Source organism: Bos grunniens, chromosome 25 (assembly GCF_055505025.1).
Source record: "Bos grunniens cultivar Pamir isolate PY7600 chromosome 25, Bosgru_T2T1.0, whole genome shotgun sequence".
NCBI classification, from domain to species: domain Eukaryota; kingdom Metazoa; phylum Chordata; class Mammalia; order Artiodactyla; family Bovidae; genus Bos; species Bos grunniens.
This window is the reverse complement of record NC_141189.1, coordinates 6,155,626-6,178,419: the sequence shown is the minus strand read 5'-3', so window position 1 is coordinate 6,178,419 and position 22,794 is coordinate 6,155,626. Positions and strand designations below refer to the sequence as shown.

At 43.0% G+C, this 22,794-nt stretch overlaps 1 protein-coding gene across 1 annotated transcript in view; it reads right to left on the bottom strand.

Moving 5' to 3' along the window:
* Positions 1 to 19,387, bottom strand: part of LOC147344831 (cytochrome P450 3A24-like) — a 49,076-nt gene extending 29,689 nt beyond the window's left edge. Inside the window, exons 1-4 of the mRNA XM_086374073.1 lie at positions 19,218 to 19,387; positions 13,044 to 13,137; positions 10,796 to 10,848; positions 1,922 to 2,021 (exon numbers count right to left, since the gene is read on the bottom strand). Coding sequence (XP_086230199.1) covers positions 1,922 to 2,021; positions 10,796 to 10,848; positions 13,044 to 13,137; positions 19,218 to 19,288 — 318 coding nt within the window. The 5' untranslated portion in view covers positions 19,289 to 19,387. The remainder of the gene's footprint in view (positions 1 to 1,921; positions 2,022 to 10,795; positions 10,849 to 13,043; positions 13,138 to 19,217) is intronic.
* Positions 19,388 to 22,794: the final 3,407 nt, after the last annotated feature.

Sequence of the window (22,794 nt, the reverse complement as noted above, 5' to 3'; positions counted from 1 at the left end):
ATCACTCCCCAGGGTACTACATTAGCAGACTCCAATTTCCTGAGTCCTGTCTTCCCCCTCAGCTCCAACAGAGATGCTCCAGCCAATGACACCCTGAGACCCAGGACCCACACCGGCTGCCAGCCCCAATATTTTAGGCTGGGCATGTGCAAAACCCCATCCCAGACCCCTGCAGCTGCTCAGGTGTCTATACTACATCAGTGGAAAGCAGTATATTATGTGCTTTTGTAGCTACACACACACACACACCTGTCTGTCTATATCTGCATCTATCTATCATCTGTCTATATCATCTGGCCTGCTATCATCTATTACACAGAAAAGCATGGACTTACATGGATAGTTCAGTCAGTGACTTCACAGGGTTTAGTCTAGTTTCTCAGTCTCTGAACTATGACTTCTTCTCCAACAGTGAGAATGCTGGCTCCCATCATCCTTTCTGTATTACTTGATCAATCCTCCTTTATGGACCCAATCCATGATCCATCCCTTTCCACTCATGATGCCCCCTCACCCTACAGGCTACACCCACAAGTGAGTATTTTGGGTTCCCTCACCCGTGCCCAGCTGCCATCCCTGTGGACACCCTCCCCTCCCTACTCGGTCTCTGACTTGGAGCCACTGTCCTCCTTCTCTGGCCCCACCCTGATGTGTGAGGCTGCCCACCTTCTGTGGCCCACCTTCGGGTTTAGGACTGGATTGTCCAGGAAGAGATGGCAGGCAGGGGAAGGAGAGGGGAGGGAAGGGGCAGGAAAGGGAAGAGATGGCAGGCAGGGGAAGGAGAGGCGAGGGAAGGGACAGGAAAGGGAAAGGAAAAGCCATGTGCAGCTTCTGACCCCACTGAAACTGACCAGTGCGTGTAGCCTTTCTCCCAATCAACTGATCAATCAGCCACCTTTAATTCAACATTCATGGTGTTAAGGCAGTTGCAGGAGTCCTACCCTACTGCCTCCAACCACACTAGAGCTGCCCAGTTAGTGCCACTGCTGATGCTATGTGGACCCAGGATCCACACCAGCAGCCAATCTTTTTCAATGCGCATGTGCAAAACACCATCGGAGGGCCCTGCAGATGCTCAGATGCCTAAGCCAGTCCTTACTACTGTCACTCAACTGTACTGACACCTGCCCACAGCTAACCTCTGCAGCCACACGCCTGCCCACTGCCAGGCTCAAGCCTGAGCACAGCAATGAAGACCCAGGGGAGCAAAAAATAAAATAAATAAATTACTTTTAATGGATAGTCTTTCCATAAATGGTGCTGGAGCAAATCAGACATTTAGATGCAAAAGAAAAAAAAAAGACAACCTCATACATTACACAAAACCTAACATAAAATGGATCATGGACTTAAATGTAAAACATAAAGTGATTTAATGTTTAGGAAAAAATAGGAGATAATCTTCAGGGCTTAGGGCTAGGTCAAGATATTTTGGACTTGACAACAAAGGCAAAATCCATAAAAGAGAAAATTGATAAATCATTCATCAAAATTTAAAGAACAATGTTTGCTAAAGACCTTGATAAGAGGAAAAAGCAAGCTGTACAAGCCATGACTGTAAAAGAATAGTAAGAGGGAGTCGTGTAGGGATGGGACAGTTCTATACATTGATTGTCATGGTAACTACACAAATCTACATCTAGGACACATTTTCATAGAGCAAAACATACACAAATGAGTGAACGTGAAACTGATGAAATCAGAATAAGCTCCCTGAATAGTATGAGTGTCAATTTTCTGCTTTGAAATTGTATTCTGATTAATCGATGTATTGCCATTGGAAAAACCAGGACAAAAGGTACATGACGTGCAGTCTCTTTGTATTTTTCTCTTTTGATAACATCCTATGAATTTATAATATATTTCAAAATGCATATCTTAGAAACAAATAAATTTTAAATTAAAAAAAATGGATGCCTACCCTCCGGTTTGTGAAGACAGAATAACATTCTTTCACTAGTACTGTTTTGATCATGTCTGGATCCGTGATAACCAACAGAGGATGTTTACCTTCAAAAATCCTGTGTAGGGAAAACAGTTGATTAAACTTAATGAGCCATTTTGCAGGTGAAACCACACCTGGAAGTCCAGATGTTCATCCTACTATTACATCATCTATCCTTCTAAGATCATAGTTAAAACTACCATGAAAACATTGTTAATTGTAGGCGGTAGGGACATGGGTATTTCCTATACCATTCTCCATAATATTTATAGGTTTAATATATTTCATTGTCAAAAAGGAAGTTATCTTAGTAAATAGTTGAAGTAAATTATTTGAAAATTAAAAAATAATTAAGGAGAGTCAATCTACTCAGTCATTTTTGAAGATATACCCAAAGTATGAAAATGCATATAATATTAGATGAAAACTGTAGACACATTGATTATAAATATGTAACAAAGTATCTGCAAATGGAGGGAGATTTGGAATGCTCTACCAGTGACAGTGGGATTATGAAAGTTTTTTTGCCTTATTGTCTAAAATTTTCTTGCTAGTTTATAATTTTAAGGAAATATTTTAAATAATGAGATATCCTTGGTAGCATCAAGTTTAGGATAATTTGAACAAAAGGAAAAAGAGAAAAAACTTTCAGAGGAGCCTACTTAATTCATTTTCTAAATATTTTCTTTCATTACATGGGTCCCGTGGGCCTCGGGCTCCACGTAGGTGACATCCATCACCAGCTCGGCAGGCCCACGTTTGACCCACTTATCACACAAAGCTGACTCCTCAGATGTGACACGTCACCATTTGACCTCATCTCCTGTCAGGATGCCCGTTCATGGGAATGGCCACTGGCATGCGGTTTACTCTGAGTTATTTACACTGTCTTCTGACATTTTGGTTTCACTGTCAATCACTTGCAATGGCTAGAATGAATTGGAAGATTTTCTCCATGTTCCCTATTCCTCCTTTAACTCCACAGAAGAATTTCAAATGGCTTTGTGATTACATGTAAAGACTGCAGAGAAACACTGCACTTACTTCTGCCCATTTCCAAAATCTGTTCTAAAACTCAGAGGGTGCCATTCTCCCAAATCATCCCACCCATATGAAATGAATCGCCAGGCCAGGTTTGATGCAGGATACAGGAATACAGGATGCTTGGGGCTGGTGCACTGGGATGACCCAGAGGGATGGTACCGGGAGGGAGGTGGGAAGGGGGTTCAGGATGGGGAACATGTGTACACCCGTGGTGGATTCATGTTGATGTATGGCAAAACCAATACAATATTGTAAAGTGATTAACCTTCAATTAAAATAAGTAAATTTATATTAAAAAAAAACTCAGAGGGTATAAGTGGGTGTCAAGAGCACTTAGTGCTGAAGCAGTATTAGGAAGGATTGAGGAGGCACTTAATCTGCTCTTCCACCTGACTGACCATGTTACTTGGATGATTCCCTTCTTCCCATCATGGTTTTGCAACAACACTTGGGTGGAGAAGAGACAGTGGTTTGGGGTGACCCTTTATATCCATGGTGTCACTCCAGCCTTAATACTTTCTCTCCCTACCCGTTCCAATTCAGATTTTTGAACCCACCTCAGATCATACTGATTTGGTGTACTGATGAGTGGGGTCAAAGTCCGAATTTATAACAAGCTCTCCCAGGTGCTCCTCATTCACATCCAACCTGAGAATCATTTTCTAAAGAGAGAACTGGGATCCACCATGAAAAAGGGACTCCAGCCCGAGCTCACAGGTACTAAACGCTGGAGGGGCAGCTGGAGCTGGGCCAGTGGTGTCCCAGTGCTATGTATTCTTTCCACTCAAGCAGGCTGAGTTTTGGGGCCATAACGACTTAGCAAGGTCCCATGGTTTCTGAAAACTTGATAAGAGAAGATGAAGAGGTCTGGACAGGCAGAGCCTCTGCCATTTGCTTTTGGCAAAGAAGCACCACATGACACCTCTCCCTCTGTTCTCATTAAACCTCCAACAGCTCCTAAAGCCCACCTGACACACTCGGGTTAGATATATATACCCCACATCTCCTCAAAGTCAGAAAAACAGTAGATAAAACAATCATTGAATACAATTCTATCAGAAAACTTTACCTGAAAATTAAAAAAAAAAACAAAAACTCTGCACTTGTAGAGAAAGTAAAAAGCTGAGCAGAAACGATTTCCCATTATGTTTACCTATAACTCCCATATCTTTTCCCAAAGGACATATGAAAGCCAAAATTTAAATAAAGGACTTTGGGTTTTAACTAAAAGAGAATCATGTGATCATATGGGGGGAGGTGTTTAGCCTTTATTTTACAAACCCATAGGAGTACTCATAGAGCTGCCTCATTCTTCTGGAGCAGGAATAAATGTCCTTATACAGATTTACTTATGCATGTGTGCAAGTATATCCCTGAAATAAATTCTCAGCAATGGAATAACTAGGTCAAAAGAGAAGTGCAGGCTTCCACTTCAGGATGGTGGAGTAGAAGGACATGTGCTCATCTCCTCCTGCGAGAGCACCAAATTTGCAATTAGCTGTTGGAAAACCATTGACAGGAGGATACTAGGACCCACCAAAAAAAGATACCCACATCCAAAGACAAAAAAGCCACAGCGAGAAGGTAGGAGGGACACAATTACAATAAAATCAAATCCTATACCTGCCAGGTGGGTGACCCACAGACAGGAGAACAATACCAAAGAAGTTCTCACACTGTTGCCAAGGTTCTGAACTCAACATCAGGCTTCCCAGCCTGGGGATCTGACAAAGGAACTGGGTATCCCCAGGGAATCTGGCCTTGAGTGCCAGTGAGATTTGATTATAGGACTTCCAGAGGACCAGGGGATGCAGAGACTCCAGTTTTGGAGGGCACAAACAAAATTTTGTGCACACCAAGACCCAGAGAGAAGCAGTGGCCCCACAGGAGACTGAACCAAAAGTATCTGCTAGTATTGGAGGGCCTCCTGTGGAGGAGAGGGTTGGCAGGGGCTCACCACAGGGACGGGGGCACTGGAAGTTCCCCTTTGGCATAAACCCTCTTGGAAGTCACCATTAACCCTACCATAGAGCCTGTAGACCCAGGGCTGGGTCGCCTCAAGCCAAACAACCACCTGAGCAAGGCCTTGCCCACCAGAGAAAGATCCAGTTTTTCCCACTGCCAGTCCCTCCCATCAAGAAGCTTATACAAGCCTCTTGGCCTCAGCCATCAGAGGGAGGACAGAAGCAAGAAGAAGCACAGTCTTCCAACAGCTAAAACACAAACCATATTACAGAAAGTTAATCATGATGTGAAAAGATGCTCAATATCACTCATTATTAGAGAAACACCAATCAAAACTACAATGAGATATCACCTCACACAGGTCAGAATGGCCCTCATCAAAAAGTCTTCAAACAACAAATGCTGAAGAGGGTGTGGAGAAAGGGGAACGCTCTTGCACTGTTGGTGGGAATGTAAATTGATATAGCCACTATGAAAGACGGTATGGAGATTCCTTGAAAAACTAGGAATAAAATATGACCCAGCAATCCCACTCTTAGGCATATACCCTGAGGAAACCAAAATTGAAAAAGACACATGTACCCCATTGTTCATTGCAGCACTATTTACAATAGCTAGAACATGGAAGCAACCTAGATGTCCCTCGACAGATGACTGGATAAAGAAGTTGTGGTACATATACACAATGGAATATTACTCGGCCATAAAAAGGAATGCCTTTGAGTCAGTTCTAATGAGGTGGTTGAACTAGAATTTATCATACAGAGTGAAGTAAGTCAGAAAGGGAAAGATAAATATCGTACACTAATGCATATACACAGAATCTAGAAAAATGGTACTGAAGAATTTATTCACAGGGCAGCAATGGAGAAACAGACATAGAGAATAGACTTATGGACATGGGGAGAGTAGAGAGGGTGAGATGTATGGAAAGAGTAACATGGAAACTTACATACCATGTGTAAAATAGATGGCCAACAGGAATTTTCTATATGGCTCAGGAAACTCAAATAGGGGCTCTGTATCAATCTAAAGGGGTGGGATGGGGAGGCAAATGGGAGGGGGTTCAGGAGGGAGGGGATATATATATGCTGCTGCTGCTGCTGCCGCTGCTAAGTCGCTTCAGTCGTGTCCGACTCTGTGTGACCCCATAGACGGCAGCCCACCAGGCTCTGCCCTCTCTGGGATTCTCCGGGCAATAACACTGGAGTGGGTTGCCATTTCCTTCTCCAATGCATGAAAGTGAAAAGTGAAAGTGAAGTTGATCAGTCGTGTCCGACTCTTCGCAACCCTATACTTATGGCTGATTCATGTTGAGGTTTGACAGAAAACAACAAAATTCTGTAAAGCAATTATCCTTCAATAGAAAAAAAAATTAAAAAATTGATTTAACTGGGAGTCCAGGACAGCTATGCTACTGAACTTGCCTGAGGAACCACCACCAAGGATGCTACAAGGGAAGCCAAAATGCTAAATAACCTCTGGAACTGCAGAAGTCCATCCATATTGCTACTCAGGACAGAGCCAGAGCCTCTGACATCTTGCCATGGAGACTGAGAGCATGCTCACAGCTGCTGTGTGCACAGTGACTGTCTGCATCTGCGCTGAGCTGCTGGGAAGCTGTTGGAGTGACTGACACCATGACTTCCTGTACTAGTGCTGCCTCAACAGCCAGCCAGTTGTCTCTGCTTGTCTATCTCAATTATTGTTCCCTGAGAGTCTACCAGGAGCAAATAAAAAGTGATTCTCCCTTTCTTCAAAAAAAAAAGAAAGAAAGAAAGAAAGAAAGACAATCATGATGAAAAAGCAGAAACTTAGGTCCCAGATGAAGGGACAAGATAAAACCCCATGCCAGGAGCCGGCGAGAGACATTCCACTCGTGACAAAGGTCATGAGGAAGGAGGCTCGGCATACGCAAAGGCGGGATCGAGCCTCAGGAGTCCCCCCGGATATTCTCGAGCATCTACCCCCAAAAAACCAGAGTCTGCCTACTTTATTGCTTTGTGCTCTCACCTCTGACTTTACTGGGGGCTGTCCCCCACCATCATCTCGCTCTTTCTGTCAAAGAGTTAACTTACAGCTCCAACTAATAAAGTTCTTGGGCAATTAGGAGTGTTTAAATCCAAACCCCTCAGATAGCTCCCTAACTCACCTGACAAGTTTACCCGGTCTCCTACAGCTATGCATATGATTGTTTACAGTCTCCCAGCCTCAAGAGACACGGGAAGCTTAAGATATTCAAATAGCTTAGAACCTCTCAGAGAGTTAGTAACTGTCAAAATAAACTAGTAAAGGATTTCATTGATGAGCCAATGCTTGCTGCCAAGTTTCCACATCCCCTGAATTGTATCCTTGAATGTGTATTAATTAATATAGTTGGTATGTAGAAAAAATAAGTAGTGGCCTTGGTGTTAGTAACTTTAGACCCTTAAGGTAATAAATTCTTTCCTTTGTTGTAAACCCATTACACATCAGCCCTATAGGAATGCAATTTTATCTTCGGAAGATGGTGCCAAACCTTAAAATAATTACTCCTAGAGAAAATAAGTCTTTGTTGATAAGTCTTTGTCAAGAGTCATAAAATGTTAATAGGCCTTCTGGCCAGAAGATGTTGTAAATCACCTAAACCATTTGTATACGATAAATTTGCAGGATAGAAACCCTAGTTTTTGATAAGGATCAAAGACTGCTGATTTGCATCCCCTATTATCCTCTATGTGTAACTTAGAGTATATAAGCCCCTGTTGAAAATAAAGCTACGGGCCTTGCTCACCAACGCTTGGTCTCCCATGTCATTCTTCCCCTCAATTTCCAGCTGAGTCTCCATCTGGAGCGTGGATATCCTCTGTGACCATTTATTTGCCTGGGCTTCTAAGACCCACTCGAGAAGGTGTCTAAGGTGGGGCACCTTCCGCTATTCGAGAGGGCGCCTGCGGCCTCCATGGTCAGAGCTAACCTGGTGTCACAGGTTATATTGATTTTCCGCGTAAACCAAGCTACTCAGCTTCTTTTCTCCACTGAATTTTCCTACTGAGCTATCCTCATTCTATTATTCTTTATATCTTTGATAAATAAATAAGTAAATAGTCGCCGACGCCGTCTCCCCTTTGAATACCCTGGATCAGCCGGGGAGGGTCCCCGACAACCCCAGAAAAACAACTAAATGGAGATAGGCAACCTTCCAGAAAAAGAATTCAGAACAGTGATAGTGAAAATGATCCAGGATCTTGGGAAAAGAATGGAGGCAAAGATTGAGAAGATGCAAGAAATACTTACTAAAGACCTGGAAGAATTGAAGAACAAACAGAGGTGAATAACACACTGCTGCTGCTGCTGCTAAGTCGCGTCAGTCGTGTCCGACTCTGTGCGACCCCATAGACGGAAGCCCATCAGGCTCCTCTGTCCCTGGGATTTTCCAGGCAAGAGTACTGGAGTGGGGTGCCATCGCCTTCTCCGGAATAACACACTGCTGCTAAGTCGCTTCAGTCGTGTCCAACTCTGTGCAACCCCAGAGACGGCAGCCCACCAGGCTCCCCTGTCCCTGGGATTCTCCAGGCAAGAACACTGGAGTGGGTTGCCATTTCCTTCTCCAATGCATGAAAGTGAAAAGTGAAAGTGAAGTCGCTCAGTCGTGTGCGACTCTTAGCAACCCCATGGACTGCAGCCTACCAGGCTCCTCCATCAATGGGATTTTCCAGGCAAGAGTACTGGAGTGGGGTGCCATTGAAGGAATTAATAGCAGAATGACTGAGGCAGAAGAACGGATAAATGACCTGGAGGACAGAATGGTGGAAATCTCTACTGCAGAATAGAACATAGAAAAAAGAATGGAAAGCAATGAAGACAGCCTAAGAGACCTCTGGGACAACATTAAACACATCGACATTCATATTATAGGGGTCCCAGAAAGAGAAGAGAGAAAGAAAGGGCCTGAGCAAATATATGAAGAGAAAACACCTGAAAACTTCCCTAACATGGGAAAGGAAATAGTCAACCAAGTCCAGGAAGCACAGAGAGTCCTGGTCAGGATAAACCCAAGGAGCAACACTCCAAGACACACAGTAATCAAACTGACAAAAATTGAAGACAGAGATAAAACATTAAAAGAACAAGGGGAAAGTGACAGCTAACACACAAGTGAACTCTTATCAGGCTCTGAGTAGGTTTCTCAACAGAAACTCTACAAGCCAAAGGGAATGGCATGATATATTTAAAGTGATGAAAGGGAAGAAATTACAACCAAGAATACTCTACCCAGAAAGACTCTCCTTCAGACTTTATGGAGAAATCAAAAGCTTTCCAGTTAAGCAAAAGTTAAGAGAGTTCAGCACCACCAAACCAGCTTTACAACAAATGCTAAACGAAGTTCTCTAGGCAGGAAACACAAGAGAAGAAAAAGACCTGCAGAAAATAACCCCAAAACAATTAAGAAAACGGTAATAGAATCATTCATATCAATCATTATCTTAAATGTAATGAATTACCTTAAACGTAAATGAATTAAAGGGACCAACCAAAATACATAGACTGGCCGGGTGGATGAAAACATATGCCTGTATGCACGTCCACTTACCGCATCACTCTGCTTGACAACCCCCCCCCCAAATTGTATGTAATTGTTTTATATTGTTTATTTAATCATGTTCCCATTATGGCTTGCAATTGTAATTATCTTTTATTTTTGTCTGACTGATTGTGAAAACTGATAAACATCTTTTACTATTGTGATTATGATACTGTTACTCACTTAATAACACTATATCATGACTGGTCAACAGAAAAATAATAGAAGTCTATATCACCAAAACTAGGACCTAATAGAAAAACCTGTAATCACTTTTTAAAATCCAGATGCATATCAGAATTATCTTGAAACTTTTTGAAAAATACAAATGCTCAGGTTTTGCTTTTTTTCCTCCAGAGCTCCACGTTTCTAATGAACAGTCATGTTTAAAAACAACTGGACTATATGATGATCTTTTACTTTTATCTAGTTTATTTCACTTTTTCTATTTCATATTCAGTGCTCCCATTTCATTTAGTTTATGTTCTCCAGTTTCTCCATCTCCTTTTTTTTCTTTGATGTTCTTTCTTGAACCTTTATCAAGTGCAGTAGAAAAGCATTTGTATACTATATATAAATATGTATAATATATATATTTTAGAAAACATGAATTTTTGCCTAACTAAAAAAATTACAACATTTCAATTTTACTTGTTTGACTTAGTATGAATAGAACGCTAGATTTCTAATTAAAAAATAGATATGCAACAAGTAACAAAGGTTTATGGTATAGAATAGGGAACTATAGTCAATATCTTATAATAACCTATGATGGGAAATAATTCTGAAAGTAATATATGTGTATTTGTATAACCAAATCACCCGTGCGCACCTGAAACATTGTAAGTCAACTCTACTTCAATAAAATATATATATTTTAAAAACAGACAGAAACATGTGGGAAAGGGTCATAAAATGCATTTATAGGCCCATATTAGAATGTTCTAGAATAATGCATTTATGCAATTAAAGGCAACCTAAGGAGAGAAAAAATGGAAAAGGGGAGAAAGAGTGAGACATTGACAGAACGTGAGGCTAGGAGTCCCTGGGTATCAAAGTCTGGAGAAAAATGATGACCTGTGACTCTCCAGGCCTGATTCAGACTGTGGACCTGCATACCTGGTGGCTTCTAGGATCTCTGGTCAAATAAGTCTCCAAAGCTTTACAACAAATGACTTCACTCCAAGAAGCTCTGGATACCCCCCTCCATACTAAGGGGGGAGGGAGAGTGGCTAATTATAACAAGTGTATCCAACAGAAGTTTCCAGAATACTCACCCCCAAATTTTCCCATACTTTTTAAAACATTCTTCATTAAACTCACATACACCCTGCAAGGAGAAACAAAATTATATTAATATACTGTATTGAACCCTGCCTCTAATTCACAAAGCCATCATTTTTCACTGGCAGTTGGAGGGAAGTTCTTATTCACAAATGTCTTAAAGGAAAGGAGAGAAAATAGAGGAGATATGTGAAACTGACCATTTAAAATCACTCTTAAATTTTCTTTGAATATTGTAGATACTAAAACGCTTACCCCTGTCAATGAATACTTCTTACTCCTTGTCTTTCTGAAGCCTTTTCCTTGTGCATGTGTTGTCTAAAATCCTTTAATCTCTAATCCCCCATGGACATGTGAGAAAACTGAAGCTGAGAGAAGTAAGCGTTTCCTACACACCCTTTCATCTCCTAGTTAAGCAGCCTTTTCATTTATCTCATGCAAATTCTAACAGAATAAGGATGTTAAAGCACCAGTGATGTATTTTAATCTCACAGATTTAAATAAGTCTAAGGAGTGTGTGCTGAATGAGAAAGTGAGTGAGTGATTGAATGAATGACAAAGTGGACTCGCCTTCTAGTTTTCCAGCTCAACGCAGAAAAAACGGGAAGATGCCACAAGTACACAAAGGACAGTGCAGTTTACATGCCTGGCCTGAGTTTTTACTTCTATAACTTAAAAAAAAAAAAGCCTTTTGCTAAGTTTCTATTGTGATATTCAAACTGTGGTGTTGGAGAGGACTGTTGAGAGTCCCTTGGACTGCAAGGAGATCAAATCAGTCAATCCTAAAGGAAATCAACCATGAATATTCATTGGAAGGAACTGATGCTGAAGTTGAAGCTCCAATACTTTGGCCATCTGATGCAACAAGCTGACTCATTGGAAAAGAACCTGATACTGGAGAAGTGGGCGACAGAGGATGAGATGGTTGGATGGCACCACTGACTCAATACATCAGTTTGAGCAAACTCCAGGAGATGGTGAAGGACAGGGAACCCTGGTGTGCTGCAGTCCATGGGGACACAGCTGAGCAACTGAACAACAAACAGCAAAGCAAATGAAGTTCTCAGAAATGAGGGTTTTTTAGGTGCATCTACTAAGAAGTTCGTCTGGGAAAGGTTGATAGGCAATTACTGCTTCTTCAGATGGAAAAATATTCAGAAAGTTATTAGGCAGTAATGAGATAATGACAATCTCAGTTGGGAGAATTAGGATCTAAGAAACAATCCTGTCTGCTGGAAAGGAAATCTGAGTCAGAGAGCAGCTGGCGCACAGGGCTCTGCCCGTGGACATGGACATAGCTCACGACCTTCAGTTGAGGGACTGGGCCCTGGGGGAATCATCAGAGCATGATGGATATTAAGGTTCAGCCAGAATTCACAATCCATCTGCCATCTGGTACATTCCCTCCAGTTAAATTAAACATTAAATTAAATTTTTAATAATTTTGTCAAATCATATCCTTTCTAGTGAATTTGCATATGTGATTCTGTCTTATTTTTAAAAACTCCACAACTTGTTTGGTCATTAAATATCTGAAGCAAATAGACAACCACCAACGTGTCTCAGTTACACTCATTCCCTGCTCAAACTCACCCATGAGGTGCCTGCTCTGAAGGCACAGAAGAAAAGCAGAAAGCTTTTGTTCCATCTCTCAAGTCCCAAAAGATGTCATGTATAGCAAGAGGTAGAGCAGAAAGTGGAAAAAAGAAAAAAAAAAACAACTGCAGGAATTAGCAGTTCTTGAGAGAATCCAAGTATGTGCAAATTACCTGATACGTTAAAAACTAAAGTGTCCAAACAATTCAGGAGGAAAGGGACAAAAGGGTACCCAGTGCTTATGCTACCATCAAGGCACATCTGACACTAGTGAACGCAGCACAATGAGCCGCAACCAGGCATCCCTTCATGCTTTTCTCCTGACAATTAGTAGGGCTGTGCCTTGCTGGGAATCTGCACCTGGCAGAGAGAAGATCCTCTTCACAAAGCTTACAAGATGGAACTTCAAGTCGTGTGCTGACTCAGCCAAGAGACCTTGACTGTCTGAGGAGGCAAACCTGAGGCTCCTGACAGCTGACAATAGAAGCCTCGGGTAAAGAGGTCATGTGTGGTGGGGTCTACGATGCCATTTCTGGGAAGTAAGAAAACTCTCAACTGCCCCCTGAGGAGGAGAATTTTTACTATGGAACTCAGCTGGGATTTGCAACCATAAGAAGCAAAAAAGGGACATCAAGCAACACGCACCTTTCGGTAGGACAGAATGTTTCCAAAATAAGGTAGAGGTCTTGGTCCAGGAACTCCCAACTTCTTAAAAAGCCCATAGGAATATGTTCCATATCTATGAATTGAGAGAGAAAATCCAGGTCACGGATTGTGGAATAAATGCTGGAGCTGGCCAGTCACTAACTTGAAACTGGAACCATCAGCCTAGAAAGATAATATGTAGGCGATAAATAATAACAGCAATTCCAAACGCAATAATTACTTTCACTCATCAACTCCTTTCCCTCCTCCATAGTGAGACCACAAATAGCAGCTGAAATTTTGATGGTCCCAATCCTAGAGTGGATGCTTGATAAATATTTACAAAATTTGAAAGCTCCCAGGAGGTTTAGGCTATAATTCCTCCAAAAAAATGCATTCATATGTATTTAGTAAGTTGACTCTCCCATGATTTAGAGATTCTCATTCTAAGAACACAGGGGATTTTTTTTTTTTCTGTCTCAAACATGAGATTTTGGATAACTGCATCCACCCAATGACAGAGTTACTAGAGATAACATGGCATTGTTCTTATACTTATCCTTTTCCTTCCCTTTATGCTGTTGTTGCTGTTTAGTTGCTCAGTCATGTCTGACTCTTTGTGATCCCATGGACTGAAGCACACCAGGCTTCCCTGTCCTTCACCATCTCCTGGAATTTGCTCAAATTCATGTCCATTATGTCAGTGATGCCATCCAACCATCTCATTCTTTGTCACCCCCTTCTCTTCCTGCCCTCAATCTTTCCCAGCATCAGGGTCTTTTCCAAGGAGCCAGTTCTTTGCATTGGAGCTCCCACCATGATCTGACCTCATTTTAAGATCTGATTCTTCTTAACTCTGTCTTCACAAGCAGGTGTTAAAACAAGCACAGCTTTTTGTTTTAATTAAAGTAATATTAGTTAATTTGCTTTATTATTTAACGGCAATTCAGTTCAGTTCAGCCACTTAGTCCTGTCCGACTCTTTGTAACCCTATGGACTGCAGCACACCACCCTGTCCATCACCAACTCCCGGAGTTTACTCAAACTCATATGCATTGAGTCGGTGATGCCATCCAACCATCTCATCCTCTGTTGTCCCCTTCTTCTCTCGCCTTCAATCTTTCCCAGCATCAGGGTCTTTTCCAATGAGTCAGTTCTTTGCATCAGGTGGCCAAAGTATTGGAATTTCAGCTTCAGCATCAGTCCTTCCAATGAATATTCAGGACTGATTTCCTTTAGGATTGTCTGGTTGGATCTCCTTGAAGTCCAAGGGACTCTCAAGAGTCTTCTCCAACACCACAGTTTAAAAGCATCAATTCTTCGGTGCTCAGCTTTCTTTATAGTCCAACTCTCACATCCATACATGACTACTGGAAAAGCCATAGCTTTGACTAGATGGACCTTTGTTGGTAAAGTAATGTCTCTGCTTTATAATATGCTGTCTAGGTTGGTCATAGCTTTTCTTTCAAGGAACAAGCGTCTTTTAATTTCATGGCTGCAGTCACCATCTGCAGGGATTTTGGAGGCCAAAGAGAGAAAGTTTCTCACTGTTTCCATTGTTTCCCCATCTATTTACCATGAAGTGATGGGACCAGATGTCATGATCTTAGTTTTCTGAATGTTGAGTTTTAAGCCAGTTTTTTCACTCTTCTCTTTCACTTTTATCAAGAGGCTCTTTTGTTCTTCTTTGCTTTCTGCCATAAAGGTGGTGTCATAAGGGTGGCAATATATCTTTACAAATTAATTATCTAAACAATTAAAATGAGCCAGTTAGCATAACTGCCCCAAACATGGCAAGTGCAAACTTAATGGTTACTATAGTGGCACAATGACTTGAATTACATCAGTGGTTGTGTAAATGCTTAACACCTGGAGATAAAAATGGAACTATATTTTGCCTACCTACCTGAGTCAATTATATGATATCTATGAGTATATCTGGGCTTCCCAGGCAGCTCAGTCACAAATACTCTGCCTACCAATGCAGGAGACTTGGGAGATACTGGTTTGATCCCTGGGATGGGAAGGTCCCTGGAGGAGAAAATGGCAGCCCACGCCAGTACTCTTGCCTGGAGAATCCCATGGACAGAGAAGCCTGGTGGGCTACAGTCCATAGGGTTGCCAACAGTCAGACAAGGACGCACAAGCCAAGTGTGAACCAACTGAATTAAGAGTATTTTTTTAAAATTTAAAACTTTTTCACCTGTTAACAAAATACATCCTTTATACTCATTTTTCACTCCATTCTTATCATCTTTCCTATCAGTAAGTGATCAGCTTAATATGCTCAGTGTCTATTTTCTGTATATGTTCTTAGAAAACATATAATCATGCCTCATGTGCAGATGGTTTTATTTACTCTCTACCATTTTTTTTTTTTTTTGACTGCATGGACCAGTATGCAGGACGTGCATTATCTTTGTTCCCAGACCAAGGGATCAAACTTGGGCTCTTGGCAGTGAGAGTAAAAAGTCCTAACCTTTGTACCACCAGGGAATTGTCTCTTTAATATTTTTTTAATTTTGAGACAATAGTACATTCATAAGAATTTATAAGAAATAGTACAGAAAGATCTCATTTACTCTTAACCCAGTTCCACCCAATGGAGACATCTTTAAAAACTATACAGTAACCCAACACACACACACACACCCAGGTAAAGTTTTGCAGTCTATGATTTGTTACCCATGGTCTATGTGGTTAACATATTGGTCTAAAAATATTAAGTGGAAAATTCCAGAAATAATTTATAAGTTTTAAATTGTGCATTGTTCTGAGCAGCGTGATGAAATTTTGCTCCATCTGACAAAATGTGAACCATCCCTTTCTTCAGTTCATCATGCCTGTTAGTCATTTAGGAGCTGACTTAATCATCAGATCAACTGTCATGGTATCACAGTGCTTGTGTTCAACTCTTATGTTGTAATGGTTGAATTCTTGAAGCACAGTGTTCTTATCTGTAGAATGAAAACTGTGCTCAAGTCTTCCATTGCCATCACAGAAATTGAGCACCTTTCAGCTACACCCATGTCTCTGTTGTCAGGCAATTTGGTTGATTTGGACTACAAAGAAGGATGACTGACCCTTATGTTCCCTGAAACTGTAGAAATGACCCAATGACTAAAGGATCCATTTCCAGACCATTCCCCCCCCTCATGGCATCTGGTCCTCCAACCAGTGATACTCACCTGCTAAGCACAATGCCCCAGGTGCACTCATTTTCCTGAAGATGCTCAATCACAAAGCAGCTAGATTACTGCCTCTGACTTCAACTACCTTAAAAACCAATGGAGGCTGGTGCTCCCTATAGCAGGCCTGCCTGTAGGTTATCCTTCGGGTGTTATGTGTGCAAGCCCATGACTCAGGGTTCTGGATCTTTACAAGTCTGCTCACTCTAGTGTTACTGAGAGATGACAGAGTGTGGGAAAAGAGAGCCTGAGGGAAGAGGCTGCCATCAATGGTTTAAACATGAACTTGCTAGACCTCTAATGCTAACTCCGCAGAGGCAAATTAGTAAGGTATGGCTGAAAAGCAGGCTGTGTATAAATGGTTCAAAATGCCCTACAGGCACTTTCACCAGTCTTCAGTAACCTTCCTGTGGAGGCAAAAGACACTTTGTATGACCAAAAATGAGTGGCCATAGAATGTTCCAGAATATTGGATTAAGCTCCTGTCTCTCCTTCTTTGGAAGCTAGCCTTTAAGGTAGCACAGGTTCAAATTTCTGTATAAATCCAGCAATCTTACAATATGTGATAAGAGAAACGCAAAAAATTTCATGGAAGACCTATGTTGGAAGTGCCCATGGACGTACCTTGGCCAAGCCATGTTGGCGATCTCTCTCTTTCCTCCAGAGCAAGTGGTGGAGGTGTGGGCACCAGCTGGCACAACCAAGGGGTGGCCTGTGCAACTCCCACCCCAGTTCCTCTCTCTGTCTTCACAACCAGGCAAAACTGGTTTCTGCTTCTGAACCTTCAGTGTGCTACATGAACTCAAAAGTGATGCCAAGCCATCGAGTGAGCATGTTGGCAACACTGGTCCCACAGAGAGATCTGGTGTAGTGTCTAAACTCACATGGTTCCACCAAGGCAGCAGGTGGACTGCGTGAGTTATTATTCTAGCTCCCCACTTTTTGGTACATTGATGCTTCTTTGGGTAAAAAGGAAGAGGCTAAAGATAAAGCCAACATTTTCATAGTTTTTACACTGCATCAGCATAACGACAGCCTCGTCTGCAGCGGCTGATTCCTGGCTGCACCAGCGCCTTCTCAGGCTACAGGGATGTTTGCCTGGTGGGACACTAGCCAGCACCAGCCCCACTGTCAGACGGACCAGACACAGTGTGACTGAGGTTGTTTCGTGTCCCCAAGCTTCCAGCAGATGAGATGCCAACCTTATGGACCTTGTGTGGGATCAGGTCTGAGAAGTATCCCTGCGAGGTCTGCTCTGAAGAATGAGGAATATTCTCCCCTCCATCCCAACCTCTTTCTGGATGCCTCTCACATCATCACTGGCTCCCAGCCATGTATACTCATCTGCCCTGAAGACTAAAATAGCTTGCTGGACATGTATATTTAAAAAGATATATCACAGGAATATATTTATACACTAGATTCATATTCCAGGCATTATTCTGGAGGGTGAGTTTATTTACATACCTTTCTAGGTGCTGGACAACAGTCCTCTTTTATCCTTCAGGGGAAAAAAACACATGCTGGAAATACTCATATCAATTTTTTAAGTGAAATGAAAGTTGTTCAATCGTGTCCAACTCTTTGGGATCCCCAGCTAGACAGTCCATGGAATTCTCCAGGCCAGAGTACTGGACTGTACAGCTGTTCCCTTCTCCAGGTGATCTTCCCAACCCAGGGACTGAACCCCAGTTTCTCACATTGCAGGCGGCTTCTTTACCAACTGAGCTATCAGGGAAGCCCCAATTTTGGCAGAGTTTAATTTCATTCTATTTAGTACTAGATTCAACTATATAAAATGAAATTAAACTCTACCAATTAACTTTATAATATCAGACAGAAAATATGTTGCTGCAATACTTTGAATTCCTAATATTTCTTTCAAAGAATTAAAATGAGGTTAATATTATTCATGTGCATGTCATCATGATTTCCTATACTAAAGGAAAGTGAAATTGACATAGGGCTCATATGTGATTTGGAGGGGTATCTCTAAGCACTTGTTGAAAATAACTCCTCTCCCAACTTAATCCATGATACCAGGTAGCCCACCACTTAAAGGAATTCTTCTACTAGATGGTTTTGATTTATCCTCCTGTGTCATACTTAAAAAGGAAAAAGTGCTTAAAATCCAAATTGGACTCTGGGGCTTGTGGCAACGTAGGCTTAGCAGATTTTTATCACAGGGAAAATAAATTTGTACACTGATGCTAACCCTTCCAGAGATTAAAAGAAAAGGTGAAAGAAATGAATATAACCTCAAGATTTCTGCCAAGTCTCCCTAGATCTTAAGATTTCTCATTTGGGGCTCCATAGTTCTGCAGAGTACAGAGTAGGGGAATTGAGTCTTAGGAATGGATGCCCTGAGGAGGGGTGCAGAAAAGGAGGAGGGGTGCAGAAAAGGGGGAGGGATGAGTATGAAAAAAGGGTGCTTGTTCTCAGGCCTCCAAACAAAGTCGGGGTGCACCCGGTGCCTTGTGTAAATGACACCTGGAAAGAGGGTCCAGAGCAGGAGCTCCTGAGTGACAAAGGGGCCAAACATTCCTCAGGATTCCTGTAGCAGGTACAGAATCCAGAAGTCAGAGAATGAAACAAAACCCAGGTCACTGCTTGCCTCCAGGATTCCCAGCATGGGAATCAGTGAGGACTACACTGCACATGGGCCATTGTTTTTAATTTGCCCTTGATGGACTCTGGTTGACTAGTCTAGGTCCATGCAAACTGGTAGTCAATCAGAGGGTCATTCTCAGGAGCAAAGAATGTCACAAACCCTCCTAACAATGCTAACAGCAACTTGGGAGTAAAGTTAACTCCTTCAACACATGTGGATAAGATCAATAATAACCCATTTGGTGCCCATAGCACATGATGCTTGAGCAACTTCCCCTCCATTTACTTTGAACTTTAAAAAACTAAGGGAACCCCCTTTCCTGCTTAGCACCCCAAGACCCAGGTTACAAAGGAGATGAGCCTGATGGTTACTCACAGATAGAGGAGCACCAGACCGGTAGCCAGGAGAACCCAGGTTTCCGTGGAAAAGCTTGGGATTAGCTCCATGGCCACTTTTCTTGGCGATTCCTTCTTCTGAGTTTCCTTTCAGCTGTGTGTGCTGCCCTCTGCCTGCCTCTGAGTGTGGAGCTTCTGTTCACATTAGGCGGAGATTCAGTGCGGTTGGGAGATTTATGTGGTGAGAAAGGAGGTGGAGCTGGAGCTGCAGCCAACAGAAGGGCCACCTGGGCTCCACCTACAGGAGCCCTCTCTGCCTTGGTAGTTGGCCGAGCATAACACGCACTTCAGTTTGACCTCCCTTGAGTTCATATTCTGTAGGAAATCAATAAACAATCAGTGTTATCAGTAAGCCCAAAGGTTACAGAAAATAAAATAAAGCCACTGGCTTTAATTTTCCTCTAAACCTCTCTGTCTCTATGGCTGCCTGTAGTCCAAAATATTTGAAACTCTTCAAACAAGATGGTGGTGGTTTAGTTGCTAAGTTGTGTCCAACTCTTTTGGGACCCCATGGACTGCAGCCCACCAGGTTCCTCTGTCCATGGCAATTCCCAGGCAAGAATATTGGAGTTGGGTGCCATCTCCTCCTCCATGGGGTCAAACAAGATAGCTGTGCTGATTGTTACTCATATGACATTTTTCCTGCCTGGAAATGCCCCTGTGTCCCTTTTAGGTTCTTAATTATCCTTCAGAATGAAGCTCAGACAGAACATCTGTGTTAGACTCTTCCCTAACCAACCTCCTTGAGCAGATATAACCATTTCCTCCTCTGGGGATTTCTGTCCCCTGAAAACAATTCTATCTCCTGCACCATGTTCGGTTTTCATACCTAGTCTCTTCAGTGGATGGAGACCTGGGCACATACTGGGTTCTAGCCAGGGTCATGTCCAGGTACCTAGCAGAGTGTTTTCTGCAGAGTGGGTATCCAGAAATGTAGATGGAATTCAGTTGGTAGAGGTAAGGGCACTGGGCACCTGTGTGCCCTCTCCCTGTGGCTCTTTGGTGACCACGCCATCTTCCTGAATTGTTAACACAACAAGAGGGCCTGGCTGGGTCTTGGCCACTGTCTCTGTACTTTCAGGAGGATCCATCAGGATCCTGTTGACAAGAGGGCCTCAGAAGGAGAGGTAGGACATGGAGGAGAGGGTGATGGCTGCACCAATGGTATCAATTCAGCTGATTCTGGACCCACCTCAAAAGCTCCTGCAAGTCAGATTCTAGATCAAAAAGTGGTCACCTCTCTCTGGAAAGGCCACAATACAAGATCAAAGGGTGTAAAGAGAGTGAGAGGAAAAAGTGGTCCAATGGCCAAGAGGACTCCAACATCATTAGCCACCAGCAATGTGGCATGTACAGCAACAGGACTCCAAAAAGATCACATGAGGGCATGTTATCTCTGAGGAATGTGGGGTGTGGGTGGGTCAGAGCAGAGGGGTTCCCACTTGTGGACACCTAGGGAATTTGGGGGCTTCCCAAGTGTTGCTAGTGGTAAAGAACCCACTTGCCAATATAGGAGACCTAAGAGACACAGATTTGATCCCTGGGATGGGAAGATCCCCTGGAGGAAGAAATGGCAACCAACCCCAGTATTCTTTCCTGGAGAATCCCATGGCAGAGGAGCCTGGAGGGCTACAGTCCACAGGGTCACAAAGAGTCGGACACTACTGAAGAAACTTAGCAAGCAGAGCACAGGGAAATTTTATTAGGTAACAAGGAGCTGATACAGAGGAGGCCTAGAGAAGCAGTTGGTATCACCTGCTGGAGGCCTCCCCCTGCTGCACTTAAGTCGCCTTAATCATATCTGACTTTGTGAACCATGGGCTGTAGCCTGCCAGGCTCCTCTGTCCATGGGATTCTCCAGGCAAAGATACTGGAGTGGGTTGCCATGCCCTTCTCCAGGGGATCTTCCCAACCCAGGCATCAAACCAGCGTCTCTTATGTCTCCTGCATTGGCAAGCTAGTTCTTTACCACTAGGGCCACCTGGGAAGCCCAGGCATCCACGTAACCCTGCTGAATTCCTGATGGGAGCAGAATGAGGGCTGAGCATCGAGAAATTACAATGGCTCATTATCAGTACTCTGGACCAAGTCCTGCGTCTGCTTGGCCTAGGTAACTATGGATTATGTGAAAAACAAAACCTCAAAGGTTCTTAAAACTTAATAGAAACACAAGGTATGTAAGCTGTGTTTCTGCACTTCCTTCTCCCTTTATCCTGTCTCACTTTCACTCCTTCTGCAGAAAGTGGTACTCATCTCTTGCTAACTTTTCCCCTCACTCTGGCCTAAGAGTCCCCAGGGCTCTCCTATACTGGCCCGAGTGGGTGGAAGTCTTATTAGTAAAGTGCTGCTGCTGCTGCTGCTGCTAAGTCGCTTCAGTCGTGGCCAACTCTGTGCGACCCCGTCTAGTAAGTCCCAACTATGCCTCCTGCCCTATTTTACGTTCCTTGGAAGCTTGGCATGAGCATGAAATTTCTATCATCATAGTTTTTCATCTTTGGTTTCAGGCTTCCTCCAGGAGGCCCCTGTTAAAATCCACAGCTTCCACTGAGAATTATAATGTTTGAACACATCTATTTATCTGTCCATTGCTTCAGTTCAAGTGGGTGACTGGCAGGTGCTGGTACTGTGCTGTGGGCTAGAAGCTATACAGTCCTGTCCCTTGGGGCAGCCTCTCAGTGGAGGAAGTGAGACACACAACCAAGCTCAGTATGGGGCATACCTTTTGGAGTCTTTGGGGGAAATGGAGCCCTAGAGAGAGGCAGCAAAGGAGAGAAATGGATGGCAGCTTCAGTACCAACAAAGGACAGACCTGGGAAGCTGGGAGATGATCCCCAGGGAAAGTGAAGAGAAAGTGAAAGTCGCTCAGTCGTGTCTCTTTGCCACCCCATGGATTATACACAGTCCATGAAATTCTCCAGGCCAGAATACTGGAGTGGGTAGCCTTTCCCTTCTCCAGGGGACCTTCCCAACCCAGGGATCGAACCCTGGTCTCCCGCATTGCAGGTGAATTCTTCACCAGCTGAGCCAGAAGGGAAGCCCAAGAATACTGGAGTGGGTAGCCTATCCCTTCTCCAGGGGATCTTCCCAACCCAGGAATCGAACCAGGATCTGCCACATTGCAGGCGGATTCTTTACCAACTGAGCTATCAAGGAAGCAAGTCAGATAGAAAGTCTGAGGGATTTTGATACATTTCTGCCCCCTTTTGGTGCCTTCTCTGGGTACCTTTGGGGTTTCCCTGGTGGCTCAACTGTAAACAATCTGCCAGCAATGCAGGAGATCCAGGTTTGATCCCCGGGTTAGGAAGATCCCCTAGAGAAGGGAATGGCTACCCACTCCAGTATTCCTGCCTGGAGAATCCCATGGACAGAGATTGAAGGACTCCTGTCCATGGTGTTGCAGAGAGTGGGACACAATTGAGCAACTAAGCACATACACACACTGGGTACCTTTAAGGAGGGTCATGCTAAAATCCTCCATGTACATATATAGAAAGTGAGACTCAGTGACTGTAAATGGCTTCCCAACAGCTATTGATCAAAACATGTTATAAATAATA